Here is a 25,306-nt window from a genome sequence, read left to right on the forward strand (position 1 = left end):
AAAATTGGCATTAAAAACATCAACCAGAAGTGCTTTTTAATGATAAGCAAGGTTGTATGAAAGCATAGAATCAAGGGCAAGAATATATTATTACTAGAAGAACTTTTTCTTTTTATCATTTACTTCTTAGTTGCTTCATTACACCATCAAATTTCCCTTTTAGATTCACTATTGGACTAATGAAGCTCTTTCGTTCAACTAATATGGCTTATGAACAGAAACCAATGCCATAGTTCCAAACAAATAATTGATGCTTCTCTTTGCAGATAGGATGGATATATGGTTCTGTTACAGAAGATATCCTCACAGGATTTAAGATGCATGCTCGCGGTTGGAGATCAATCTATTGCATGCCACACCGCCCTGCCTTTAAAGGTTCTGCTCCTATTAACCTCTCTGATCGTCTGAACCAAGTGCTTCGATGGGCTTTAGGTTCAGTTGAAATTCTTTTTAGCCGCCACTGCCCCATATGGTATGGCTATGGTGGAAGGCTAAAATGGCTTGAGAGATTTGCTTATGTCAATACCACTATTTATCCTGTCACGGCCATTCCTCTTCTTGCCTACTGTACATTGCCAGCTGTCTGTCTTCTTACCGGAAAGTTCATTATTCCACAGGTATTTTAGCTTGCTGCCTTGTGGTGAATCATCTGTTTTTATTCTCAGAACTTCATATAGGTGTTAGCATGAAACTTCTAATGCTTAAAGAAACAAGGCTTGCTAAAGTCCCTGCCATACAATGTCTAGTTTCCATAAAAAATAATTTTTTGGGAAAGCTTTTTCAAAGAATAACAAAATCCTAATCCAACAATAACTTTTTACCCCTTGTTTGGTATAAATGATTTAAAATGTGAAATCTGTTTATAAATCATAGCTTGATCTATTTATGTTGAATTCTATAAAACTGAATTGATACTAGACATGAAAATATAAAATTTCAAATGAACCCAGAATTTTGTAGAATTCATTTCATAATACCAAACGGATGCCTAGTGTGTGTATGCATCTCTCTGTTTTTTTTAGAGGACAAAAAAAAAAAAAATGTCCTACTCCAACTAATATGTGAAGCAAATAAATGGAGTATATTTTGTACTGTTTCTTTTAGAAACTGTAGCTGTAAGTGCTGTTCAGCTGAAACTTACTCCTGATTTGTATTTTTGTGGTGCTGCAGATCAGTAACATTGCTAGTATCTGGTTCATATCACTCTTTCTTTCCATTTTTGCTACCGGTATTTTGGAAATGAGATGGAGTGGAGTTGGAATTGACGAATGGTGGAGAAATGAACAGTTTTGGGTTATTGGAGGAGTGTCAGCTCACTTATTTGCCGTTTTCCAAGGCTTGCTTAAAGTTCTTGCTGGAATAGACACCAATTTTACTGTCACTTCCAAAGCATCAGATGAAGATGGAGATTTTGCCGAGCTTTATATGTTCAAATGGACTACTTTACTTATCCCACCAACTACCCTTCTTATAATTAACCTGGTTGGTGTAGTTGCTGGGATTTCTTATGCCATTAACAGTGGATATCAATCTTGGGGTCCTCTCTTTGGCAAGCTATTTTTCGCTTTCTGGGTGATTATTCATTTGTATCCTTTCCTAAAAGGTTTGATGGGACGGCAGAATCGGACACCTACAATTGTTGTTGTATGGTCAATTCTTCTTGCTTCTATCTTCTCCTTACTTTGGGTTCGCATTGACCCTTTCACAACACGAGTGACTGGCCCGGACGTCCAGCAGTGTGGAATCAACTGCTAGAGGAAAATGCTGGTGCAAAACATAATAACGTCATAACACGCGGAAATAAGAAGAATTCCGGATCTTTATTCTGATATTCTGAGTTGGGAGAATTTTTGAAGGCATATGGTTTTAACTTTGTGTAATGCAAGTCTGGTTTATTAACTGTTCCGAGAATTATAGGTGAATTACCTCCTCCTTATATTTAAGCTAATTTTTCATTTTTTCATTTTCTTATTTTTAGTTTGATTTTTCGGCTTTTTTACCAAGTTGAATATAGTTTGTTTAGTCAGCTTATTTTTTAATTTATCAAAGTGAATGTTTGTTGATGATGCTCTTCAATTTCTTGTATTTATAATGTAAGCAATAAAGAATCTATTTCTTAAACTCTTGCCCATTGTTGATGACTAGTTAACATAATATTGAGGTCTATATTAAAGTGTCTTCACTTTGTTTGTTTACATCTAATTTTCTTTTTGTTATTATCTTTTGAGATTCCTGTTTCTAACACATTTTGCTTTCATTGCTTAATTGAACATATTAGATATGGAGATAAAGTTAATTTGCAAGCTTATGAGCTGATTTTGAGTTCAGCTTATTTATTAAACGAGCTTGATGGTTTGGCTCGAGCTCGGCTCGAAAGTTTATTGAGCGAGCTCAAGCGGATTTTTATAAAGCCAAGCCTCAAACCAACTCATGGGCATCTCGTTTCATCTAATCTAAAGCTTTAGCTATCAAGAGTTTAACACTAGCATTCCTTATACTTCAAGAAATTTGAGATGTACTAAAAAACCCAATAACAAGGTGTAGACGTTGGATGGATCTTGATAATTGAGTTTAAATATCACCATTAAACTCATCCATGCATATTTGATAAAGTGAGTCAGATTAGAGGGACCCTTGCGTCCTCTGTTTTGTTTTAAAACATCAAACAATAGAAATAGATATATTTTAATAATTTTTTTCACGATTAAGAAACAAAAACAAAAAAATTGCCACCATTAATTTACTCAGCACAAGAAGCACGTTTCTGCAGAAACATCGAGTTGCAGTATTTGCTGTTGTGTTTGACCATTATTACTCCGTCTTTCTGAACAAGAGTTGGCAACGGTAATAATTTAAAAGCCTTTGTAAGGTGACCGTTTGGAAAAGAGTTTAGGTAGCTTTTGAAAAAGCAATAGCCAAATAGTGAAAAAGTTTTATTTTGCTTTTACAGCAAATAGTTTTATAATTGTTTTAGCTATGATGTTGCTGTGCTTTTAGTATACTTGCTGTATACCTAGTGGGAGTGAGATATCCAGCACCTGCCTTTTCTACTTCCTTAAATTATGCCCATTTGTTCCCATTACAGAAAACCCTCTACTTGCATTTAAATTGTAGGGTTAAAGATTAAAAAATGGAAACAAATAGTTTATAGAATTGTATATTAAACGTCTTTGAATCTTGTCAAGTGATTATTGATTAGTTTTACATTGTAACATGACTTATAGGACTAACATGATGTATTTCAGGTAAATATTGTAGGAAAATATAATTTGAGAATTTCTTTTTTTTTTTTCAAAATTAAGGGAGAGAGGATTTCAACTTGAGTTTATTACCTACTAACTCAATGCTGTAAGGCTGGTGTTCGAGAGCATTGAACTACGAGCCCTATTTTTTCATTATAGGATGTAATAAAATAGACACCAGTCTAATACAGGGCTCTTTCCTGAACTTTAGCCGAGTCTTTTTTTGGCCTCCAAACTTTAGCCAAGTCACTACGTAGCTCCTTGAACTTTGTGCAATTCAATTTTGACAGTACACTTTCACATTTTAATGATAATTATATTTTTTGTCTATGCCAAAATAAAATGTGAGAGTATAAAGTCGTGACCGAATCCCCACAATTTTTTTTTTTAAATTTAAGAGAAATATATTTATTATTGAAATATGAAAGTGTAGAGTCACGGTGAATTTCCGGAAAGTTCAAATAGTCACAAGGATATTTGCCGAAACTATTTGGTTAAATTTATGCTAATAAACCTCTATGCTTATGTCCTGAACCACCTTGAGCAGGACAAAAAAAATAGGTACATAGTAGTAGATGAGAAAGGGAGAAAGCTAAACCTAGTTTAGATAGTTAAAATTAAAAGAAAAGTAATAAATCAAGCCTTAACAAAAATACATTATCATCATGATTATGGTAAAGAAAAAAAAATCATTAGTCTTTAATTAACACTATAAAACTAATTAATGTACTGCATCTAGTATATTTATTATATTAATACACATCATATCATATGAAAATCACTATCATAAATGTATGGTAAAGTAATATTCACTTCTTTGCTTCTTCTGTTACTGGCTTTGGCTCTTCTGGTGGCGGAGGTGGTGGTGGTGGTGGTGGTGGTGGAGGTGGAGGTGGAGGTAATCCACCATCAATGCAACTTCTGCACCTTCTTTCTATCCAACCTTCAATATCATGCTCTCCATTGCTACCAAAATGTCTTCCACCGCATAGTCGAGCTATAATTCCTGCAATTACACCTACTATGGTGATCACTGCTAGAACAACCACCAATGTTTCTATTGACCGATGTGAATACCTGTTCGGCTCCGCCGTTGCTGGTGTTGGTGGTGGCTCAAGTATTGGTTGCAGTTGCTCATGTAAACTTGCCTTCAAGAATCCCATGATCTTTGTACTGTCTTCTTGACGATGAGTTTAAAGAAAAGAACAGAGATGAAAGTAAAATGTTATCCAGGGAAAAAACAGTAGGACTAGATTGAAAAATAGTGAAAGAAATAGGTAGTTGATAGTGAAAAGTGAGAGGAAAGTCTAAAAGTTTAGTATCAACTATCAAGAAAATGGAGAGATGAGAGAAAAGAAGAAGACTAACACGAGGAAGTAAGGTTTGGAAACTAAAGGGCAAAGAGATTGGGAAATGAGCAGATGGAGACACTATGAGAGACTGTATATATGTTGAAAGACAGAAAATGATGCTTTGGAGTAAATTATTAATTTATGGAAAATTTTTGCTTATATCTCTTTCATTTTTCTTTTAAATGTTTTTAATCATTTTACACCAAATGGGTTATAATAACTTTATAAAATATGTAGCAGAAATAGTCCTCTCTTTGAACAATAAATTATTAAACTCGAAATCTTTCACTAAGAAATTCAATTAGACATTTTTTTTAAACTTATTTTGTGTAATTTTTGGTTGGTGTGATTTTTGAGGTGTAAAACATAGGTGAAGGCCAAAAAGGCATTCTGCAGAATACTTAAAAAATCTTTTTCTATTCAATATAAGTTCAAATTTCAAAGGGTTAACTTCCAATTTTGTCAGTGCCTATATCATTGAATTTCACTACTGCAATAATAAACTCTTTTGATTTCTCTTCCCAATTTGTCCTAACCTATATCACATGCTGATGCTCATTATGCAAACCCCAAGAACTGAAAAAAAAAAAAAAAAAAGAAAAGAAAATTTACCACTTACCTTTTTTGAGACCTTCTCATTTTGTCCATAGTGTTTGCCATTATCTTGTCTCTTAGAAATGTGAGAATTTTTATTTTTTAGGTTTTACTTTCATTGGTGCCTTTTCCAGTTGGCTATTTTGTCAACTTGTTAGTGTTTTTTGATTTGTGTAATTCACCTAAAGGAAGGACCTTTCAACTAAAGGAAGGACCTTTCACAGTGACTCTTCAGAGGCAAGTCCTGACCTACCATGTGGTAAATGCAGAGGTTATAAATGTATGTATAATGCTTGTTTAGTTGTTCATATTTCATGTTTCTGTTGAATCATTTATAGATGTATTTTTAAAGAAACTTTAAGAAATAAAACGAGTACATTTACTTATAAGTTTTGACTCAATAATTCTGATACGTAAAGTTGCAAGTTCGAACCATAGATTGATTCGATAGTTTTGGCTCAGCTATATTTAATTGCGAGTTCGAACCCTAATCATAAATAAAATTAAAGTAAAAGTAGCATGTTTATTAATAAGTTTTGATTAAATTTTGTAAATCCATAAGTAATGATCATTTGTGTTAATATGATTTTAGATAGAGTGTCTTCAAAGAGGAAAAATTACAAGAACAAAGAAGGAAACTTTGTTCTACTTAGTGAAGATAATTATGAATTAAATAAAAATAATTTCAAAGAAAGGAAAAAAAAAAAAAGATGTTTTTTTGACATTTAATAGAAGGCTATTATTTTACTTGTTTTCTCATTTTGGGCCTTGGTAGCCCAATGGGCATGTATGAGAGGACCTTGGATCTGTTATTGGATAATTCTTGTCTGGTCATAAAAAAAGCCCACAAAAAAAACGAGCGCAATTTCCTCGGAAAGGGAACTTAAGGCGTTTTCTGCAACGACTCCTTCATCGAATCGAACTTCTATTCCACGCTTCTTTTTTCTATATATGATGACTTCAAATTCAGCTTTCGGACAACATTGAATTCCAGAATCTCGCATTAAATCCCGGAAAAACCCAAATTCCGATTCTTTCTAATCCTAAATCCTCGCTTTCTTTTATTTATCTTATTAAGCTTTTATTCAACAATTCTTGTGATTACTGATTCTGGATTCCGAATTTCGATAATGGGGACACCGCAATTTCCCGATCTTGGTAAACATTGCAACAAAGAAGATTGCAGACAGATCGATTTCTTGCCTTTCACTTGCGACCGCTGCAGTCAGGTAAATTATGATTTGGGTGTTGGTCAATTTTTTTCATTAAGTTGATTTTGATCTTTTATTTGTTATGTTTGGGTTGTATTTGGATTGTAAAGAATTGAAGAAGTTGATTTATTTATTTATTACGCTCAGATCATTAAATCTTATTAGACCCAGGATTTTATATGTTTGAAAAACTTCATTAACCATTAAATGAAATAATTTCATTAGTCAGTGATTTGTTCATATCCATGAAATTATTCCGTTCTATCTTATGATATGAAAGAATTGTTCCTCAATGTAGTATATTAGAAGTTGAAACTTCAAATTGTATGCTGGTGCGTTTTATGGCAGTTATGCTGCAAAAACTAGCTTTGGTAGTGATTCGTCCAGGTTGTTTTTGGTGGAGTCTATAAATTGAAGGAGATGGATGCCTTTACTTTTAGTTTCTGTAAATTGTACTTCCAAAATTTTTGGGATTGGTTACCCATTGCCATTCCCAAAACTTCTGATCAAGTAATACTATTTAGTCGTTTCTTTTTGTGCAATAAGTGAATGTGTTTCTCTTATGAGGACATCCAAAGCATGTAAAGCCTGCTTAAGTTTTGATTTCTTGGTTTGATTATTTATTTGGGATGTTCTTCTTTTTGTCTTTCATCATGCTCAACTTTTGCAGTTATTGAATGAACTGTGCTAAAGAATTATTTGTATAATTTTGTAGATATTTTGTTTGGAGCACAGAAGTTATGCGAAGCACAATTGCCTGAAAGCTGATAGTAAGGATGTTACAGTTGTCATCTGTCCACTTTGTGCAAAAGGAGTTCGCCTAAATCCTGATGAAGACCCTAACATCTCTTGGGAAACTCATGTTAATACGGAGTGCGATCCATCAAATTATGACAAGGTCACAAAGAAGAGAAAATGCCCTGTCAGAGGTTGTAGGGAGGTACTTACATTCTCAAACACAATTAGATGCAGGGATTGCACCATAGACCATTGCTTGAAGCACCGGTTTGGACCTGACCACAGTTGTCCTGGACCCAAGAAGCCTGAGATGGGATTTCAATTTATGGCTCTTCTGAATAGGAGTAGAAAGGAAGAGTCAAAACCAAAGCAAAGCCAAGCAACTCCTTCAGGAAGGTGGGCCACAGCCTTCCGAAATGCAGCTTCAAGTGTTCGAGCCTCAGCTGAAGCAGGCATGGCAAAATTGAGTACTGAGATCAGCCAAGCTTTGCAGACTACAAAGAGTGATGCAGGCCCGAGCAGCACTGGTGGGCTAGAGGAAGAATGTCCACAATGTGGTGCACGGTTTTCCTCAGTTACAACTTTGGTGGAGCACGTGCAAAAACTTCATGAAAAGAGTGGCAATCAATATCGTGTCTTGAATTTGCCGGTAGATGTATGTCCCAAGTGTAGTAGAGGTTTTCGTGATCCAGTAGCACTTGTGGAGCATGTTGAGAGAGATCATGGAGGTACTTCGAAAGCTTAGAAAGTTTTGCCCATCAAAACAGAAAACTTCGCTTTCTCGTGTCAAGAAGTTGGACAGATGTATATCCCAAGTGCAGTAGAGGTTTGCATGATCCTGTGGCAGTTGTGGAGCATGTTGAGAGGGATCATGGAGGTACTTGAAAAGATAAAATTTTGCCCATCAAAACAGAAAATTCACTTTGAGATTAGTTATTTTTGTATTTTAAAATTTCAGTTGTGGCTTGATTTCATTAAATCTGAGGCTGCAGATGCTCAAATAACTTTTGAGCATTGAATTATTTTTAGGACTTGAAACTGAAATTTTCAATTCAAAATGTTTATATGAATAGTGTAAATTGGTAACAACCAAATTTTTTTTTCTTTCTTTTTACTTGATTTTTAAGATAATGAAGGATGTAGCATCTTTCGAGTTCTCTCCTACATGGATGAAGTTGATCATTGGATGTTTGCTTGTATTGCTTCCTTCCTAGTTATGGAGAGATCATGGACTGCTTGCATAATTGCATTTTAACAAAGTTAAGCATTTAATATTAATAGTCCCCCCAAAACAGCTGTCTCTTCATTCATTCATCTGTATTTATATAGCTAATGATGTTAATATCTGGAGTTTGCTTTAAGATATGGAAACTATTAAATCCATTTTTTAAACCTTTCTTGGTGGCCTCCATTAATTTGTATTGTGTCTGTTTCTCTCTCTATATAAGATGAAAAATTTTTATTTCTTTATTTATGTTCATTCATTACGAGGCATGAAACATTATGAGTACATAATAGGGAGACCCTTCTCATTTATGCATCAAATTAGTGAAAACTCTTATGGTCGAAAGATTTTGAATCTAATCAGATCACACTTGGTTAGATGAGAATTCTAGTGGTCATGAGGTTTCAAACCTAATCAGATCACGCTTGATTAGACATGAATAATTCTAGTGGACCTTTCAAAATTGTGTACATTAATAATTAGTGTAAAAAAATTATATAATTGGTCAAGAGATTTTGAACCTAATTAGACCACACCTGGTTAGACGAGAACTCTTGTGGCCGAGGGATTTTAAACTTAATCAGACCACACTTGGTTAGACGTGAATAAATCTAGTGGATCAATTTTCAAATTGTGTACATAATAATTGGTGTAAAAAATATATATATAATTGGTCAAAATATTTATGTTTTTTCTACTAATTTCATTCCTAAATTATTTGTCTGCAGTAGTCAAATTGTATATATTGACCAGCTAATAAGGCCATTTTTTTAAGTTTTAAACAAAAATTGTGTTCTTGGTTATCTATTTTCCAAATTTACTTTAATTCTATAAAAGCTATATCATTTATCGTTTTCATTTTGATCGGTTTGACTTTAGAGTTTAGACGTTAAAAACCATTTTGAATCTTTAAGGTTATAGCCACAATCAAATTCCCAATTGTGATTTTCTAAATAAAAACTTATCCACAGTAATTTCCCTAAAAAAAAAAAATCCCAAAAATGCAATTAATGCCTTGAACCTACATTTTTTCCCTTGACAGATGATAATGTAAATTCACTTTGAGAAATGGATATATAAATTATCAAAATGATTTGATAATTTTTTGACTAACATAACTGGTAAAATAATTAATTTAATTTTTTTTAAAAAATCAAATCATTGATCGTATATTAAATGGTAATTTGATTTTGGTCCCTAATATTAATTGCAATGTATAATTTACCTAAACTTAAGCTTTTGAATTGATTACATTGGTTAAGTATTGAGTGAGCTGAGAGAAAAACCAAGTCATTGACAAATAAATAATTTACTTCCATTTTGTATTTAAAAAAAATCATATGTACTAAAATTAATTTAAAAGCTAAATTTTCGTTAATATGGACATAATTGATAAGTTCAGGGAGCAAATTGTGAATTATTTGTGGATTAAAATGTTTGCGAACCGAACTCAGAGTAAACCGGAGGAGGTAAGAAAAACAAAAAAAAAAAAAAAAAAAAAAAACGGGTAATTAACTGTCAAAATGTCATGACAGCTCAGATCATTCATTGAACAAATAGTAATTAAAAATTAATAAAAAAAGGACAAATAAAATATTACCAAAAAGGAAATACTTCGATATAATGGGGCCCAGTTATAATGCCGTTTTGGACGTGTGGCACTTCTTTATCATTCTCGGTATGGCGCCGGCTCTCATTACAATTTTTAGACAGAGAATTTTGGTTTTTAAAGAGAGAAAGAGACTCATTATATTTAGCGGTGATCGAAATGCTGGAATATCGGTGCCTCATTTGCATGGCTTAGAGCGATTTGCAGCCTCTGGTCAGCTCTTCTTGGTTCTGGTCAGGAGGTGAAAGATCCTATCAATATATCTTCATTGTTTCTTTTTAATTCAGTTTTCGAATTTCTTCTCATTTTTTTGTTAGTTCAAGTTAATTTTTGTACATAGTTATTAGGTTTGATTCTGTTTTTTTAGTTTTTTTTATTACTTTTTTTTTTTTTTTGGAATTTGCAATCTACATTGTTTTGGCTGTTCAACGTAGGATAGATACAATAATTGTACATAAAGTTTTTCAATTTTTAGACATTCTTAATTACCCATTTTTTTGAATTTTTGTAATCTACATTGTTTAGTGATTTTAAAAATATTGATTATACAGGCTGATAGTTCAATTTGAGGGCTGCCTATTTGAGTTTGAATCTTTCTTTCCCTTCTTGGTGCCAAAACCTGACTTTGTTTGGTTTTAGAAGGGAAAGAAAGAAAGCAATTAAGGGAAAATCGATCTTTTGTATTTTACGGATTTGCTGAATAGATTTGGAATCTGAACATGAGTGTAGTTTCTGGTGTAATTTCGAGGCAATTATTGCCCGCATGTGGTAGTCTTTGTTTCTTTTGCCCTGGTCTGAGGGCAAGGTCCAGACAGCCAATCAAGAGGTACAAGAAGATCATTTCTGGTATTTTTCCCCGAAACCAGGTTAGCATTCTTTCAGGTTAAGCATCCTTTACTTGTTTCTTGTTGCATTTCTTTATGTTGTAGTAACAAAGTTTCTCTATTGCTTGCTTAATTGTGTGTTTAATGATTAATGTAGGCAGCCTAAGAAATCACATGTTATTTAGCTGGGTTTATTCTATAGTTAATTAGGAAATCTCTCGGGTTCTATAATCCACTAATTCAATTCCAAGAATTTAAATGTGATTTCTTTTGTTTAGTGTTTTAAGCCAGTTGGAATTTGTGTCCTTTGTTGTTTCTTTATCTAATATTGAACTGTTTAGTTGCTTTTAGCATAATTCAGTTATTCTTTCCAACCACTGGATATTGTGTGTTTTAGCATGATGAACATGTATTTAATCAGCATAACCAACATTAACAACCAATTTTCATGATCTAATTAGAGATATTCTTATAGTTTTCAGTTAGTAATTTGAACTCACAATGTGTAAATTCTACAAGAACATAAAATATGTGAGTGGTAGACTTTTTCTTCCAACTTGGATTGTACATTTGTCAGGTATTAGAAAAGAGGACCATTAGGCATTTGGAAAATCAATTTACTTCAATTCCTGCATCTATGGATCCTGTTTTACATGTTTTAAGTTGAGAAGTGAATCCCATGTCAGAGTTCCATTTAATACTCATTATTGTTTTCCCTTTTCAACTCAGAATTCCGTTCTCGGACAACCTTGTTCTTCTTGTTTGCTGAATCTCAACCCTTTCTAATTTGGGGACTTGTGTATAGAGCGTTGTAAAAAATAGGTTCAGCATGACCTTTTGACCTTGCTTTCAATCCATTACAATTGAAATTCTCTGGGTGTCTTTTCCTCCTTCCATCTCAAATGAAGCTATTCAGTAGCAAAAAGTTAGTTGTTAAGCCTGATATGTTTCCGATTCTTCAAAATAGAAGCAAATAATAATGTATTTTGAGTTTTCTTTTGTTCATCTGGGAAGTGATTTCATTTCCAACATTATTTCTTCTGAATGGCAGGAGGATGGTCCTAATGAACGGATGATTGGGAAACTATGTGAATATGCTTCAAAAAATCCTTTGCGCATCCCAAAGGTATCATTATTTTCAATTATTTCATGTAAACCTCAAAAATATTTCCATATTTGTGTGAGCATATTATGTGAAAATTGCATGTGTCCCCACTCTCTCTCTCTCATGCGCACACGCAACACACACACGCATGCACGTGTGCACACTCACACTCATATTTATGTCTATGCTTATTTCATTTGTGCATCTGATTTGATTTCATGAGCGTTGATGTTAGAAATGATAGCTATTAGTTGTAAGTTGTCTATTTATTACAGTTCTTGGATGCCATATCCATGAAGTCAAATATATATTTTTTGAGCTGTATTTACTTTCTTTATCAAACTAATCGCAAGATTTTGTGCCTCCTTGATTTGCTCTCCTATTTGTAACAAATTTTGCTTTAATTTCTTCATGTTGTAGGAACATTGAAATTATATCTTTTATGCAGATTTGTACTTTTAGCTGAATAGACCTCATAGACTGATGGTAAAATATAAATAACAAACTAAGACATGTGAATTGTTGTTTGGTTAATGAAAGCTGTGAATTTGCTGATCAGATCACAAATTCTCTTGAACAAAGGTGTTACAAGGAACTGAGGAATGAGAACATTCACTCTGCCAAAATTGTGATATGCATTTACAGGAAATTGTTGACCTCTTGTAAGGAGCAAATGTAAGTTCATTCTTCTTCTGTTTTTACTCCTCCTTATGTATTTTATGAAATGTTTTAACTTACAGCATCTCAGTGTTCCATTGTTCAAAATAATTATTAGATCATAAATTCATCTCTTTATGTATTTTCTTTTTCATTATTTTTTGTTATTTATTTATTTCTTTGGAGGGCAGGTGAGCCACCAATATTTGTGAAGCTCTCTTGTGTGTTTGGATTAAATGGCTTTAAGGGGGTCAAACATATACACCTCTTGTACCCTTTGAATGGGGAAAGCACCTAAAGAGCTACATAAAAGTAGTAAAATCTTGATGAACTTGCAAGATTCAATAGTTGTCAACCTTTGGTGTCCATGTTTGGTAGAATTCCTTCTTAGCCTTTTGGAAAAATGAGAATATAATTAATTTCTTTGAGCACTGAGCATATTGAGAAAGCAAAATACACTAGAAGCATTTATTTCCGCTTGATTCTAGGCAGATTTGATTTGGTTAAAGTCCACTGGACTTTAATAGTCTAGTTCTTTGATTAGTATTACTTGACATTGTTGAGTTAGCAACTTAGCATGCAAATGGTTGATCTGGGGATTTCATTGTAACACACTTTTTATTAACTATTAACAATTATGGATTATGAAGGCCGGCTCGGTTTTATAATAAGGTCTTGAATACGTCATCTTTGATAATTCTTTTCAAGGTTGGGTATAAGTTATTCCTTGTTTAAACTGCAATAAGATTTTCTAATTAGAATTCAAAGGCTGTCAACCAAACATGTATGCTCAACAACTAAGTGGTGTTGTTTGCTTTCTGCTTATTTCTTCTTATCTCTAGCTAGATTTAATATGTCAACTATCCATATTGGTCTTTTTTCATTTTCTTTTTCTCCTTATTTTTCCCATTTTTCTCTTCCTTCCAATGTATGGCTGCTTTAATGATGGGATCAGGATCATTTCACAGGCCTCTGTTTGCAAGCAGCTTATTGAGCATTATGCATATTCTACTGGATCAAACACGACAGGGTGAACTACAACTTATAGGATGTGATACTCTTTTTGACTTTGTAAATAATCAGGTCAGTGCTGTTGGTTCCAATCTTCAATTAGGGTTTAGCACACATAAAAATATGTTAAAGCTTCAGCTTTCTCCATATGGGAAACTTGAAACTCACTTCATCTAAATGATTTTTACAGAAGGATGGAACTTTCATGTTTAATTTAGAAGGCTTTCTTCCTAAACTCTGTCAGTTAGCTCAAGAGGTAGGAGAAGATGATAGAGCAAAAAATCTACGTTCAGCGGGATTGCAAGCCCTCTCTTCAATGGTATTCTTTTCATGCCTTGCTTTTGAAAATATGGAAAAATAGTTCTTTTCTAAATTTATGATATTTAGTTATAACAATCCAATATCTTTCACTTCCAATTTGGCAATTTTCGTTTTCTAGAGGCACTTTCTCAGTTCTACTGGAATTTGTCAAGTTCTAATTTTATGAGGGAAAGATTTTGTTTGTGTTCTAAGCTTGTTTTTTTGTCAGCTCATCAATGCTATGAAAATGTTTTTTATTTTGAATACTGTCCATATGTTTGTCAGAATGTATAATAATAGAATTGGCTTTGGTTTTCTTTTTGAACAATAGTGATTGAATGAGTTAATACTTTGCATTTTAGAGTTAAATAGGGTTCTTGTATCACTGTTCCTTTGAGGATAATATGACTGATATATGAGTTCATGCTGAAGTTAAAGTGTGGCAAATTTAGAACTTTCACAAGTTTCTCGCCTATTAATTCTATTAGAGCCTTGCCTATACCTAACAGTTATCTTCATTTAGATATTATTAGAATATCAATGTTGTAATTTTATAAATATTTGAAACGAAGCTGGGAATCTGTTGTCACTGTTGTTTAGTAAGTGGTTATAGGTTTCAAGAATCAAGGATGTGTGAGTGTCACAACCAGATGTAGTCTCTCTTTATATTGAAGCCTTGTGAGACACATACAGGAAGCTGCTACTGCATTTTTGTGTCAAAAACTGATTACTGCAACTCCATATATGTGCTCTTATTCCTTAAGTATGCTGAGAGGCTGTGCAAGTAATTGGCTCAAAAACCTTTCCATTACCAGATAAATGATTTTTGTGACACTCTAATCTTGGAAACCTGGGTCTTCCACTTGTGTGGTTGCTCCATTGTGTTTTATAAAATAGATGGGGTTCTGTTCCTGGCACTGAGGAATGTCATAAAGGTCATGCTAGGGTTCTAGTTGCAATATAAGGTATGGGACTTCTCTTGGATCCCACATTGGAAGTATGAGATTTCAATGTGAGGTTTATATGAACATGGGCTCTCAAAACTCAAATGGCTAGCTTTTGGGATATGATTCTTCAAGGTCAGAAATTGGTAACACAGCCAACCACCTTCTCCCAGTTGCAATCGAGCAGTGTTGGTGCTGATGCCAGAATTGCAGTGTTTGCTCGGGGCTAGGTGGTCGCGAGGTGTGGTGGGATGTTAAGATCCTAGTGGCAAGACAATGTATGGAACTTGCCTTGAATTCTATTGGAAGTATGGGATTTCAATTAGGGGTTTATAAGAACTTGGGCTCTCCAACCTTAATGGCTAGCTTTTGAGATATGGTTCTCCAAGATTGGTTTTTGAGCTATGGTTCTCCAGGTTCATAACAGACCATAGCTTGGTCTGGATGTTATGGAGAACCATACATGCCAAGCATCAGAGGTCTTAAACATTGTGTTGTTCCATCCAAGTCGCTATAGAGCCAGGCTTAGTGTATATATATGTGTGTTTGGAGAGTGCAGACTGTAAAACTTACTAAAATGAATTTCCCAAGGTACATAAACTGCTATTTGTCATTTTGGGTTCATAGTACGTTATGAATTTATTGCATTCAAGTTTCACTTTATTGTTTCTTCAGCTCCTGGTCAATTACTGCATATACCTTGTGAACCTCTTGGAATGATAACAAAAGCAATTTAGTTTTGGTTGAAATATTGTTTCTGGTTGAAATATTGTTTCTTTTACACCATAACATATACTTTTTCAATCTTTTGAATGTTGAATGGATCATTTTCTTGTTCTGCAGATTTGGTTTATGGGTGAACACTCTCATATTTCAGTGGAGTTTGACAATGTAAGTGATTTTGATTTACTAAATGGCATTTTCCCACCTGTTGAGTTACTTTGCTAATTCCATCTGAGTTGGCAGCTTGTTTACGTAATGACTCTACGTTTAATACTTATAATTAAGCTTTTGATTTATTATTTCCATAAAGTGAAAAAATATATGTTGAATAATCTAGCATTTTCTTAATAAGTACTTCAGACATTGAGAGTATTAATTTGTTGTACTTAATTTTTTTTTTTTTTTTGGTACTTAGCATATTTAGCTAAATCTATTTTAAATTATAAATTTGCATCATTTGCTTATTTGTTAAGAAAATTGCAACTAATGCCAATATATTAGAGCGTGCTTTGTGATAATGGAAAAATATGAATGCTTCTTTCCTGAGTATGGCAAATATCTTTTTCAAGTGATGACATCTAATTTTAGCTCCTGTGCCAATTCAACCTTCATTGTTAATCAAACTAGTTATAAATGTAAAACATTAAAAGATTGTTGCATTTTTGCATAAGGAGGGGATCTTAAAGATCACTTAAAGGCACTATGAATGCTCTCTCATCTTGAAAAGAAAAGGAAGAGAAACGAAGAAAGCAATTGAGTTTTCTTGAGCCTTCTCAGATCCTTGCATTTAGCATAACAATGGTGTTTGAGAAGGGGAACCGAAAAAAATAGTGGGCCAAAGAGTCAAGTTGCTTTATATTTTATATTTTCTTTATTGACATGTAAAACAATGGTCCGAACGAGACATTTTGCTTAGCCAATTGCCCCGAGCTGGCAATTTGAAGCAAACAAATCCAATCACATGCTTTATTGGATTTCTGTTTTCTTCTTTCATACTTGAGGGTGGGGTTGGGGTACAAGAATAGAAGTTCTGTAATATACGACTGATATACATTTCATGTCGTTAAACAGATTGTTTCAGTCGTCCTGGAAAATTATGAAGGTTCTGTGAAAAATTCTGTGAACCTTGACGGTGACAAACAAGATCCTCCAGATAGGTGGGTGCAAGAAGTGCTAAAAAATGAAGGTCATGCGATTCATGCCAATCCTCAACCAGATTCTATGACAAGGGTTCCTTCTTGGAGGACAGTTGTAAATGAAAAAGGAGAAGTAAATGTGACAGCGTAATCTCTTAGCACAGGATTCTCTAAATAAATGTTTAATTTGAGTTGTTTCTTTTCATATATTGATCATTCTTTTATTTTGACAGGGAAGATGCACAGTCTCCCAGCTTTTGGTCCAGGGTCTGCTTGTATAACATGGCTCAGCTAGGGAAGGAGGCCACAAACATTCGCCGTGTATTGGAATCTTTGTTCCGTTACTTTGACTTTACGAATTTATGGTCTCTTGATTATGGTGTTGCCTACCCAGTTTTAAAGGATATGCAGTTGCTAATGGAAAATTCTGGTACTTATAGAGACTATAAACTTTTAATTCACATTTTTGAGTTTTTCGTAAATGTATGTTAAATCTACAGGATGACATTTCTGTTTTCTTTCGTTTTATCAATTACAGGACAATGTGACTAATCCCACTTTCTCATTTTCTTTTTTATGTTCTAAGGGCAAAATACACATGTTCTGTTGTCCACATTGATTAAGCATCTTGATCACAAAAATGTCCTTAAACAACCCAACATGCAGCTTGAGATTGTTGAGGTTACCACCTCTCTTGCTCGAGATGCAAAGGTAGAGTCTTCCATGGCAATAATGGGTGCAGTGAGTGATGTTATGAGACATTTGCGGAAAAGCATACAATGCTCTCTTGATGATGCAAATATGAGTGATGACATAAAAATTTGGAACAAAAAGTTTGGAGAAGCATTGGACAAATGCCTTGTGGAATTATCATATAAGGTATGTATACTCATCTCCAATAGTATTTCGCGCAATTTTATACCTAAAATTTCATTTTTGTGAACTTTGATCGGAAACACTGGTTGTCATACTTCCTTAGGTTTTGAAATTTATTATTTTCATTATCTCAATTCCTATGTAGTACCAAATGTTTTATTGGTGTGACTACTTAAAACTACGAGATAAAAACTGGATGCTACTGGTAAACAGGTTGGAGATGCTGGCCCAATTCTTGATGTTATGGCTGTGATGTTGGAAAATATCTCTACTGTTACGGTTATGGGCAGAACGACAATTTCAGCTGTTTATCGCACTGCTCAAATTGTAGCTCAAATACCAAATTTGTCCTATCAAAACAAGGTAAATTACAAGTTATAACATAGATTTTTTTAAGCTATTTAAAGTTATCTATTGTTGTTTCTGTTGCTTATTTTAGTACATGCTTCTCTTTTCCAGGCATTCCCTGAGACTTTATTTCATCACTTGCTCCGAGCTTTGATTCACCCTGACCATGAAATACGACTTGGGGCTCACCGCATCTTTTCTGTTGTTCTCGTGCCATCTTCAGTTGCCCCTTGTCAATCCTTAACCATACCTAAACCGAAGAAAGGTTTAGAACTTCGAACTCTTTCAAGAACTGTCTCAGTCTTTTCTTCCTCAGCTGCCCTTTTTGAGAAGATAAGGAAGGAGAATACTTACTTTAAGGAGAAGGGCTACCAAGACCATGAAGAAGCTGTTCTTGAGAGTGAACAAATTAGGAATGGGATGCTTGATACTTTGAAATTCTCAAAAAGTCGCGTCTACTCTATGAAAAATCCTCCTACACCTATAACTCCAGATGAAAATTCTGTGAGTGATTCTGACAAGGAAGCAGTAAGTTATGATTGCTAACCTATCATATCGTCATGGTTACTTGTTTACTTATCTCGCAGTTAGACTATCTATTCTCAATTCAAACTTTATAGTGGCACCTACTTTAATTTCAGTTGGCATTCCAGATATGGTCATAATTATGCTTGCTACTTAGCCATTTTGTTTTATCCGCTTGCTATATCATCTAAAATGATCCTAAAGAGACCTGGAAGGTGATTTTTTGGTTATATATGATTGTAAGAAGGTGTTTTTTCGGTTTCATCTATGCATTCAAAGGCCTTTTTAAAAAAAAAAAAAAAGACAAAAGCACAAAGAAATTCTTCTTCAAAAAGTGCAATATTTTCATTCATCTATGGAACCAGTACTAATCAATGTGCTAAAATTGCATTTGCATTGGCCTGGACTTAGTGCCAGCAAATAAGCTGAGCCAATAGTAAATTCATCCAAGCTGTTCTACTGACAAAAACTTTTGTGAACTCATTGCTTAATGGTATGAACCAAGTGCAAGCTTACTTTTAGAACTCATTTTTCTCGAGACATGTATGAATTAGGTGAACTCAAGGTCAGGAATTGGCTCATTTATAGACTTGTGAGTAAGCTCACGCATGGACTAAATAATGATGTTAGTATGATTTAGAATCTCATTATTTTATCTATAATATGCATAAACATACTTCTTGAGAATCAATGTAACGAAGTTTGTAAAATTACATTGAATTCCATATTACTTATGGTTGCTAAAGATATACAATCTATAATGAATGAAAATATTATAAAGCACTAGCATTGTTAAACCTGTTGAAAATTCTTAAATAAATTTTTGCGATTCCGTTACAGCTTTTGATTCAGAATTGTTACACATTATCCCTAGGTGAACAGTGCATGAAGCATCCCATATTCATGGGCTATTTGGGAGGGTTGATGTATGCAGTTTTCCCCGACTTTTGCAGATAGGCCATTTCTGTGGCTTGAACCCATGACCTCTAGGTTGTGAGTGGAGCAACTTGACTGTTACACCAAAGCCACCCTTTATACCATCTATATTACATGTAAATGCTTTTAGTAAGGATGCAAGTAAACTAAACCATTTATAAACAATTCAAGGTATCATAAAAAAATTTTCTGAACTTAATTTATAACCTGTTTAATAAAGAGCTAAATGTTAAAAAAGGCTTCAATGTAGTTGACTCATTCAACAAACAAGCCAAATCTGAATTAGAGGAAGCTTGAGTTTAAATTTAAAACTCATTTCATTTCCAAGCAGAGCTTGAATATGCCAAAAGTCAGCTTAGCCTAGCTCATATGTAACATTTGGGCTTCAATTTCATGTGCATATTACAAGTACTTTTGCCTGCAGTACGTTATCCTTATTTAGTGTGATTTTCTATCAAGTGCTTCAAATGATTAATCTGCAAGTGATTGTCAGAATCTATGCCTAATATCATTAATTAGTAATTGAATCTTTTATGTCTATTGAACCTCAGGCACAGGAATCTGCTTCTTTAAGGCTGAACAGCCGTCAGATTAGTCTCATGCTGACATCAATTTTTGCACAGTCTGTGTCTCCTTCAAATACACCCGAAAACTATGAAGCAATTGCTCATACATATAGCCTGGTTTTGCTGTTCTCTCGAGCAAAGGTAATTGAGTGATTGATATTACATGATAGTAATCTTGTGAATGAAGCTTTTGACTATGGCCTTCCAAAGAATAATTAAAAAAAAAAAATGTTAATGTATTCTATTCTATTGCAGTGCCATCTGTACTCTGTCTGTCGATAAGTTTGTTATCTCTTCAATATCTATATGAAAATTCTGTATGAAAATTTTTATTTTGGTTCACTAAGTTTTTTGTTAGCCGAGATTTCTCTTTCTTGTCATTGGTTCTTAAAAGCCATAAATGTGCTTTATTTTCCATGGTTGCTGCATGGTGCATCATTACCGTTATTTGCTACTACATATAACTAGGTCATCGTGGAATTTAAATTAAAAGATGTTGATATCATCAATAAGCTTTAATCTTTGACAGTTTTTCAGTGAGAAATGATGCAAAATTCACGTCTTCTGATGGTGAATATTTGTTGTTGATAATGCACGCCACTTTTCCCAAATGATTGCCCATAAATTTAAGTTGCATAATCCAACCTTATTTTCTTTTTCTCCTCTTTTTGGATTGCTTGTATTTTCATTTTATTATTTCTTTTGTCACAGAATTCTAGTCATGAGTCTTTAATACGAAGCTTTCAGCTTGCATTTTCCTTGAGAAACATTGGTGTTAATGCAGCAGGTAAGATCCTATTCTGCTTTCATTCCTATAGATTTTGATGTACAAATTTGGATCAAAACTAGTAAATGGCTTGTTTCATACATGATTATTATTCACAATTGGCAATAAGTTACCTCCATTAGATATGTGGATAAAATACAACCAGCAGAAATATCAAATTTGGACAGAAACCATTTCCTTACATAAAAATTTAACATGTCTGTTGTACTTGATAATGCATTAGGAATGGTCCATGTGGATGAGATATTGTAGAACTTAAGGTGTTTGTTATATGAACACATTCTTGCATGCTCTTTTCCCTTCTGATATCCAGCTAAAATAAAGCTTGTTTAGTGTATATAATAGACTTATTCATCTCATATAATGCATTTTCTTCTCTAAATTGATTCGTATGGGATCATGCAACTTCTCAACAACTTCTAATCCAATTCAAAGATTAATGGTTTAATGCCAAGAACAGCTCTTACCCACTTCTCCAAAGCATTGATTCCCTGTGAAAGAAATTTGTCGCCTTTTGTTTTATCTTAAACAAGTTGATAGCTTTACAGGGTTTCCTCATGTATACAAGGCTTTTACAAATGGCACCTTTGGTGATGAGATTTCCTGAAAATTGATGGCCACTCATAAGTCTTACATTTTTGAAATTTATAAAAAATATTTTCCGAATAAGTTTGTGCTCATCTAATTGTAATAGATCTTCCATGAGTTTACTGAACTCTTTTTCATTGATTTTGGGACAGCCTTTGATGCACAAGCATACAAAGATATATATATATATACTGCTTGATTCGCATATTCTCATTTGTAGTCCTACTACTGTCATGGTCAAGAGCAAGGAATGAACGATTTAAATTTGTAGTCTGAGATTTAACTCATAACGAACTTTTTCTATTTTTACAGTGCCACTCCCACCATCACGTCTTAGGTCACTCTTTACCTTGGCAACCTCAATGATCCTCTTTTCATCGAAAGCCTATAATATTGTTCCACTTGTTCAGCGTGCCAAGATGGTGCTTACAGAAAAAATGGTGTGTGAATCATTGCTTGCAGTCGCATGGGTTTACAACTTAATATTGAAACATCTATAAGCAGCTGCTTTGAAATTCCTATGTCCAACAAGGGCCATTTTTTTGAGAAAGATTCTTTTCTCATCTTTCATGTGCCTTATGGTAGATAAACTAAATAGTTTAACTAGGGCAGAATATTAAAAAAAAAAAAAACACACACACTAAATAGTTTAACTTACTATGGCTTTATACTTGGACCAGGTTGACCCATTTTTGCAATTGGTTGGGGATAGGAAGTTGAAGTCTGTTAATGCTGAAACCAACAACCTCACAAATCGTTATGGATCTAAGGAGGATGATGATTCTGCTCTGAAATTTCTTTCAGCAATGGATGTCACGGGAGACCAAAGCAAGGAATCCTTTGCTGCTGAGATTGTTAAGAGCTTGGAAAATTTGTCGAATGTAAAAGCTTTGATTTGAATTCTTTGAATATTGTGGTTTCATTTTAAATAATTTTTACCTGTCATGTTTCACATGTATATATTGGCAGTGATATATATTAACTTCCAATGCAGACTGAAATGTCCAGCGTCTATAAGGAGCTGCTTAATGAATTCTCACCTGATGAAGTACATCCATTGGGAGGCCAGTTTATGGATAATCTAGATCAGGTAGTTCAAACGGAAAATTTGTTACTGTGGCCACTGTCTTCCATTATTTCCCCTTTTATTCAGTTTGATACTTGTGACTGATATCATTCTGTTGTTATTGTGCAGCAGCGTGCTTCGGTGGTAACCATTGATGACGATTTATTTCTAGATTCCTCAGACGCTCTAGCCAAAACTAATAAGGCAGTGGTCTTCCAAGACCCCAAACTTTTGAGTGTCAATCAGCTTATTGAATCGGTACGTCCCAGCCATATTATGTTCCTGACAAACAGGAGAGCTTCGGTATTGTTGGTCTTATATAAAAAAAATTCATATTGAAGTTATTTTCCCATTCTGAAGTTATTGATGGCATTGAGGTGCTGCCTACTGTGGTCCTATGACCTTATTACACCTGTGTTTGGTTGCTTGGTGAAAATAAATAGATGAAAACCATAGTCACTGATACAAGCATTATTTATTCAGGTCTTGGACTCTGCACATCAAGTTGGAAGAGTCTCTGTAACTGCACCCGATGCAACTTATAAGGAAATGGTTAATCACTGTGAGACACTTCTAATTGGAAAGCAAAGGATGTCCAATGTGATGAGTGCCCAAATAAAACAGGAGAGCTTGGTTAACGCCCAACAGAATCGTGGCGAGGAGGCAAAAAAGGTTATTTCTTGTTCTAATGCTATTGTGGTATCCAATATGGTTTTTTCTCACTGCAGAAAATTTCAACATTGTCATACTTGTAAATGTGTGTGTATGACTTACATATAGATTTATTTATTGCGTAGGCATGTTTGGTTTCTCTGAATGTCTAAATCCGAAAATTCTATTCCAAGTTATATTTTTTAAATAACTAAATGGAATTTCTTGGTTATATTAAAAATTTTGCTTAAAAACATATATCATTTCAATATAAATTTAAGTTGTTCAAATGTAAAAATATCAAAAGAATTTGAATTCCTTCTGAAACAAAAAAAATTGGAATTCTGTTCCAAGAATTGCATTCCGTTCACAATTTTAGACCAAACATGACTTGATACATTGTCGTGCATGCTTATGCAATACCTTAGCATAACACATCTTATCTTAAACGCAGGCTGGCAATTCTTTCCATAATCTAAACATAAGTACAATCCCGCCAAGCTCGTCATCCGTTGGGAATCTTCCAATGCAATGTGCAACAGAATACCAACATCATCCCAACTTCTTCAGGTTACCACCCTCATGCCCATATGATAACTTCCTAAAAGCTGCTGGTTGTTGATACTAATGAAGCATGAGAACGAACTTCTTCCTCAGCTAGACAAGAAAACTGCCTTAGGCCTCACAGTTCAAGGAACATACATAAACTATTCTTAAAAGACAGCAGGTTCCTGCAGCATTGCAGCGTCAGAAATGCGAGCAAGATTGGTTGATCTTGTTAAGTTTCCTATTAAATTCTTTAATTCTTTAACCTTTCTTGCTTGTCTCTGTAAGATTTTGTGCAGTGACTTGCAATTTGCTTCTTCAATCACTTGGAGATTGAGCTTACAATCAAGGGTTCAATCTTCTTAGTATATAAAGAAAAATTATATGTTAATATGTCACTCTTTCCATCAATGGAGAGGGATAGAGAGTGTAAAATTCAGACTTGTAATCACATACATATAATATATTTATTTTGAGGGATGCAAGTTTAACAGGATCAAATCCTGTATTATTCTACAGGTTAGGGTTTTTTTTTTCTTTGTTTACTGCTAGGTGATATAATGGATATGTCAAGATTGAGAGATTCATGAGGAAGCAAAATAGATTTTTGCTATTGTTCCCAATGCCTCCATGGATCAAATATTATTAATTCATTATGTTATTTCTCTCTTTGTTTCTAATTTTCAACTTTTTGGGAGTATTATGTTCATTTTTCACCTTCATTTAAATCCATAAGTGTCTAGTGGTTCATATTTGAGAATTTCAATTCATAATATTTGGGTTTAAATTTTATTTCAATGAAATTAGAATTTAACATTTATTGAATTTTAATTATTTTTTTTAAATTATTAGTAAATTGTAAAGAAATATAATTCAAAATTATGTTTGATAAATTATAAAAAAACGTAATATAACTAAATATATATTTTTAATATATTCAATGGCTTCCATTATTATAAATCTTTAGTTCTTTATAATAATCGGCCCGGTTATCAGAAAATTGCACTTTTTCTAAAAAAAAAATCTTAAAAAATTAAATAAAAACATTAGCGGTTAAATTTATTTAAAATAGATGAATTTAAATTAGTTTTTTTAAATAAAGAAATAAAGAAAAAAAAAACGGAAGGGAAATAATGCAGGAAAACTACGTCAGTGCAACACGAAATCGTATTCTTAATTTTCGTTAAAACGTCACCGTTTTGCTTTACGCAATCGCCATCAAATCCAAGATTCTCTCATTTCGGTTTGACGTGGAGAAAGTAAAATAAAATAAATAAAAACTCGGCCTTTTCACCAGAAGTTTCAATACACATATCACAAAGAGACGCCTCTCGCCGTTAGTCGCCTCCGTAGATCGCAAACTCCATCGCTTTCGGTCAGTCTCTCTTCTCTCTCTCTCTCTTAGGGTTTCAATTCGCAGAATCCATAACTTGAAGACAATTAGGGTTTCTTTTGTTTAATCGTTCTTTTCTTACGGTTATGATTGTTCATATTTTTTATTTGCCTTTTGAATGTGTTGCCTTGATTGAGGGACATATATAGCAGTAGATGATGAGATTATTACGATAGACGAAAAATCTAAATCTGGTAAATAGAATAGAAAGGAAATTTAGATTTTGGGTTTGTAACAAATCTTTGCTCAAAGTGTTTAACTGCTTGGGTTTGAGGGATTACTTTAGGAATCTGGTGAATTTTAATTTCTGGAAATTAGAAATCTGTGATTTTTATGTTTCAAATTGTTTTTTT

At 33.7% G+C, this 25,306-nt stretch overlaps 5 protein-coding genes across 6 annotated transcripts in view; 3 read left to right on the plus strand and 2 right to left on the minus strand.

Moving 5' to 3' along the window:
• The first annotated feature begins 242 nt into the window (after positions 1–242).
• On the plus strand, positions 243–2,121 carry LOC149498054 (putative cellulose synthase A catalytic subunit 8 [UDP-forming]). Its single transcript, XM_089718261.1, has 2 exons — positions 243–617; positions 1,171–2,121. Exons 1-2 carry the CDS (start codon positions 318–320, stop codon positions 1,753–1,755), a joined length of 885 nt encoding a protein of 294 aa, XP_089574387.1. The 5' UTR covers positions 243–317; the 3' UTR covers positions 1,756–2,121.
• A 1,597-nt stretch (positions 2,122–3,718) lies between these two features.
• Positions 3,719–4,740, minus strand: LOC105645216 (uncharacterized). The gene has a single exon (XM_089717555.1). It carries the CDS (start codon positions 4,403–4,405, stop codon positions 4,052–4,054), a length of 354 nt encoding a protein of 117 aa, XP_089573681.1. The 5' UTR covers positions 4,406–4,740; the 3' UTR covers positions 3,719–4,051.
• Positions 4,741–6,167: 1,427 nt separating this feature from the next.
• On the plus strand, positions 6,168–7,888 carry LOC105645217 (zinc finger (C2H2 type, AN1-like) family protein). The gene is made up of 2 exons (XM_012230756.4): positions 6,168–6,417; positions 7,115–7,888. Exons 1-2 carry the CDS (start codon positions 6,319–6,321, stop codon positions 7,880–7,882), a joined length of 867 nt encoding a protein of 288 aa, XP_012086146.1. The 5' UTR covers positions 6,168–6,318; the 3' UTR covers positions 7,883–7,888.
• Positions 7,889–10,053: 2,165 nt separating this feature from the next.
• LOC105645218 (protein SEMI-ROLLED LEAF 2) lies at positions 10,054–24,240 on the plus strand. 2 transcript variants are annotated; one of them, XM_012230757.4, is made up of 20 exons: positions 10,054–10,212; positions 10,523–10,837; positions 11,847–11,921; positions 12,460–12,575; positions 13,526–13,640; positions 13,759–13,887; positions 15,656–15,703; positions 16,607–16,818; positions 16,905–17,101; positions 17,258–17,550; positions 17,761–17,910; positions 18,007–18,423; positions 19,908–20,063; positions 20,634–20,709; positions 21,610–21,737; positions 21,978–22,178; positions 22,292–22,387; positions 22,493–22,621; positions 22,847–23,035; positions 23,469–24,240. In XM_012230757.4, exons 2-20 carry the CDS (start codon positions 10,691–10,693, stop codon positions 23,634–23,636), a joined length of 3,042 nt encoding a protein of 1,013 aa, XP_012086147.1. In that variant the 5' UTR covers positions 10,054–10,212; positions 10,523–10,690; the 3' UTR covers positions 23,637–24,240. The 2 variants fall into 2 exon arrangements, with proteins under 2 accessions (XP_012086147.1, XP_020539400.1); XM_020683741.3 differs by having other exon boundaries at positions 22,496–22,621.
• Positions 24,241–25,235: 995 nt separating this feature from the next.
• Positions 25,236–25,306, minus strand: part of LOC105645215 (putative cellulose synthase A catalytic subunit 8 [UDP-forming]) — a 5,496-nt gene continuing 5,425 nt past the window's right edge. The window contains exon 14 of the mRNA XM_089718131.1: positions 25,236–25,243. Coding sequence (XP_089574257.1) covers positions 25,236–25,243 — 8 coding nt within the window. The remainder of the gene's footprint in view (positions 25,244–25,306) is intronic.

Source organism: Jatropha curcas, chromosome 2 (genome assembly GCF_041381405.1).
Source record: "Jatropha curcas cultivar XTBG-Jc1 chromosome 2, XTBG_Jcur_1.0, whole genome shotgun sequence".
Taxonomy (NCBI): domain Eukaryota; kingdom Viridiplantae; phylum Streptophyta; class Magnoliopsida; order Malpighiales; family Euphorbiaceae; genus Jatropha; species Jatropha curcas.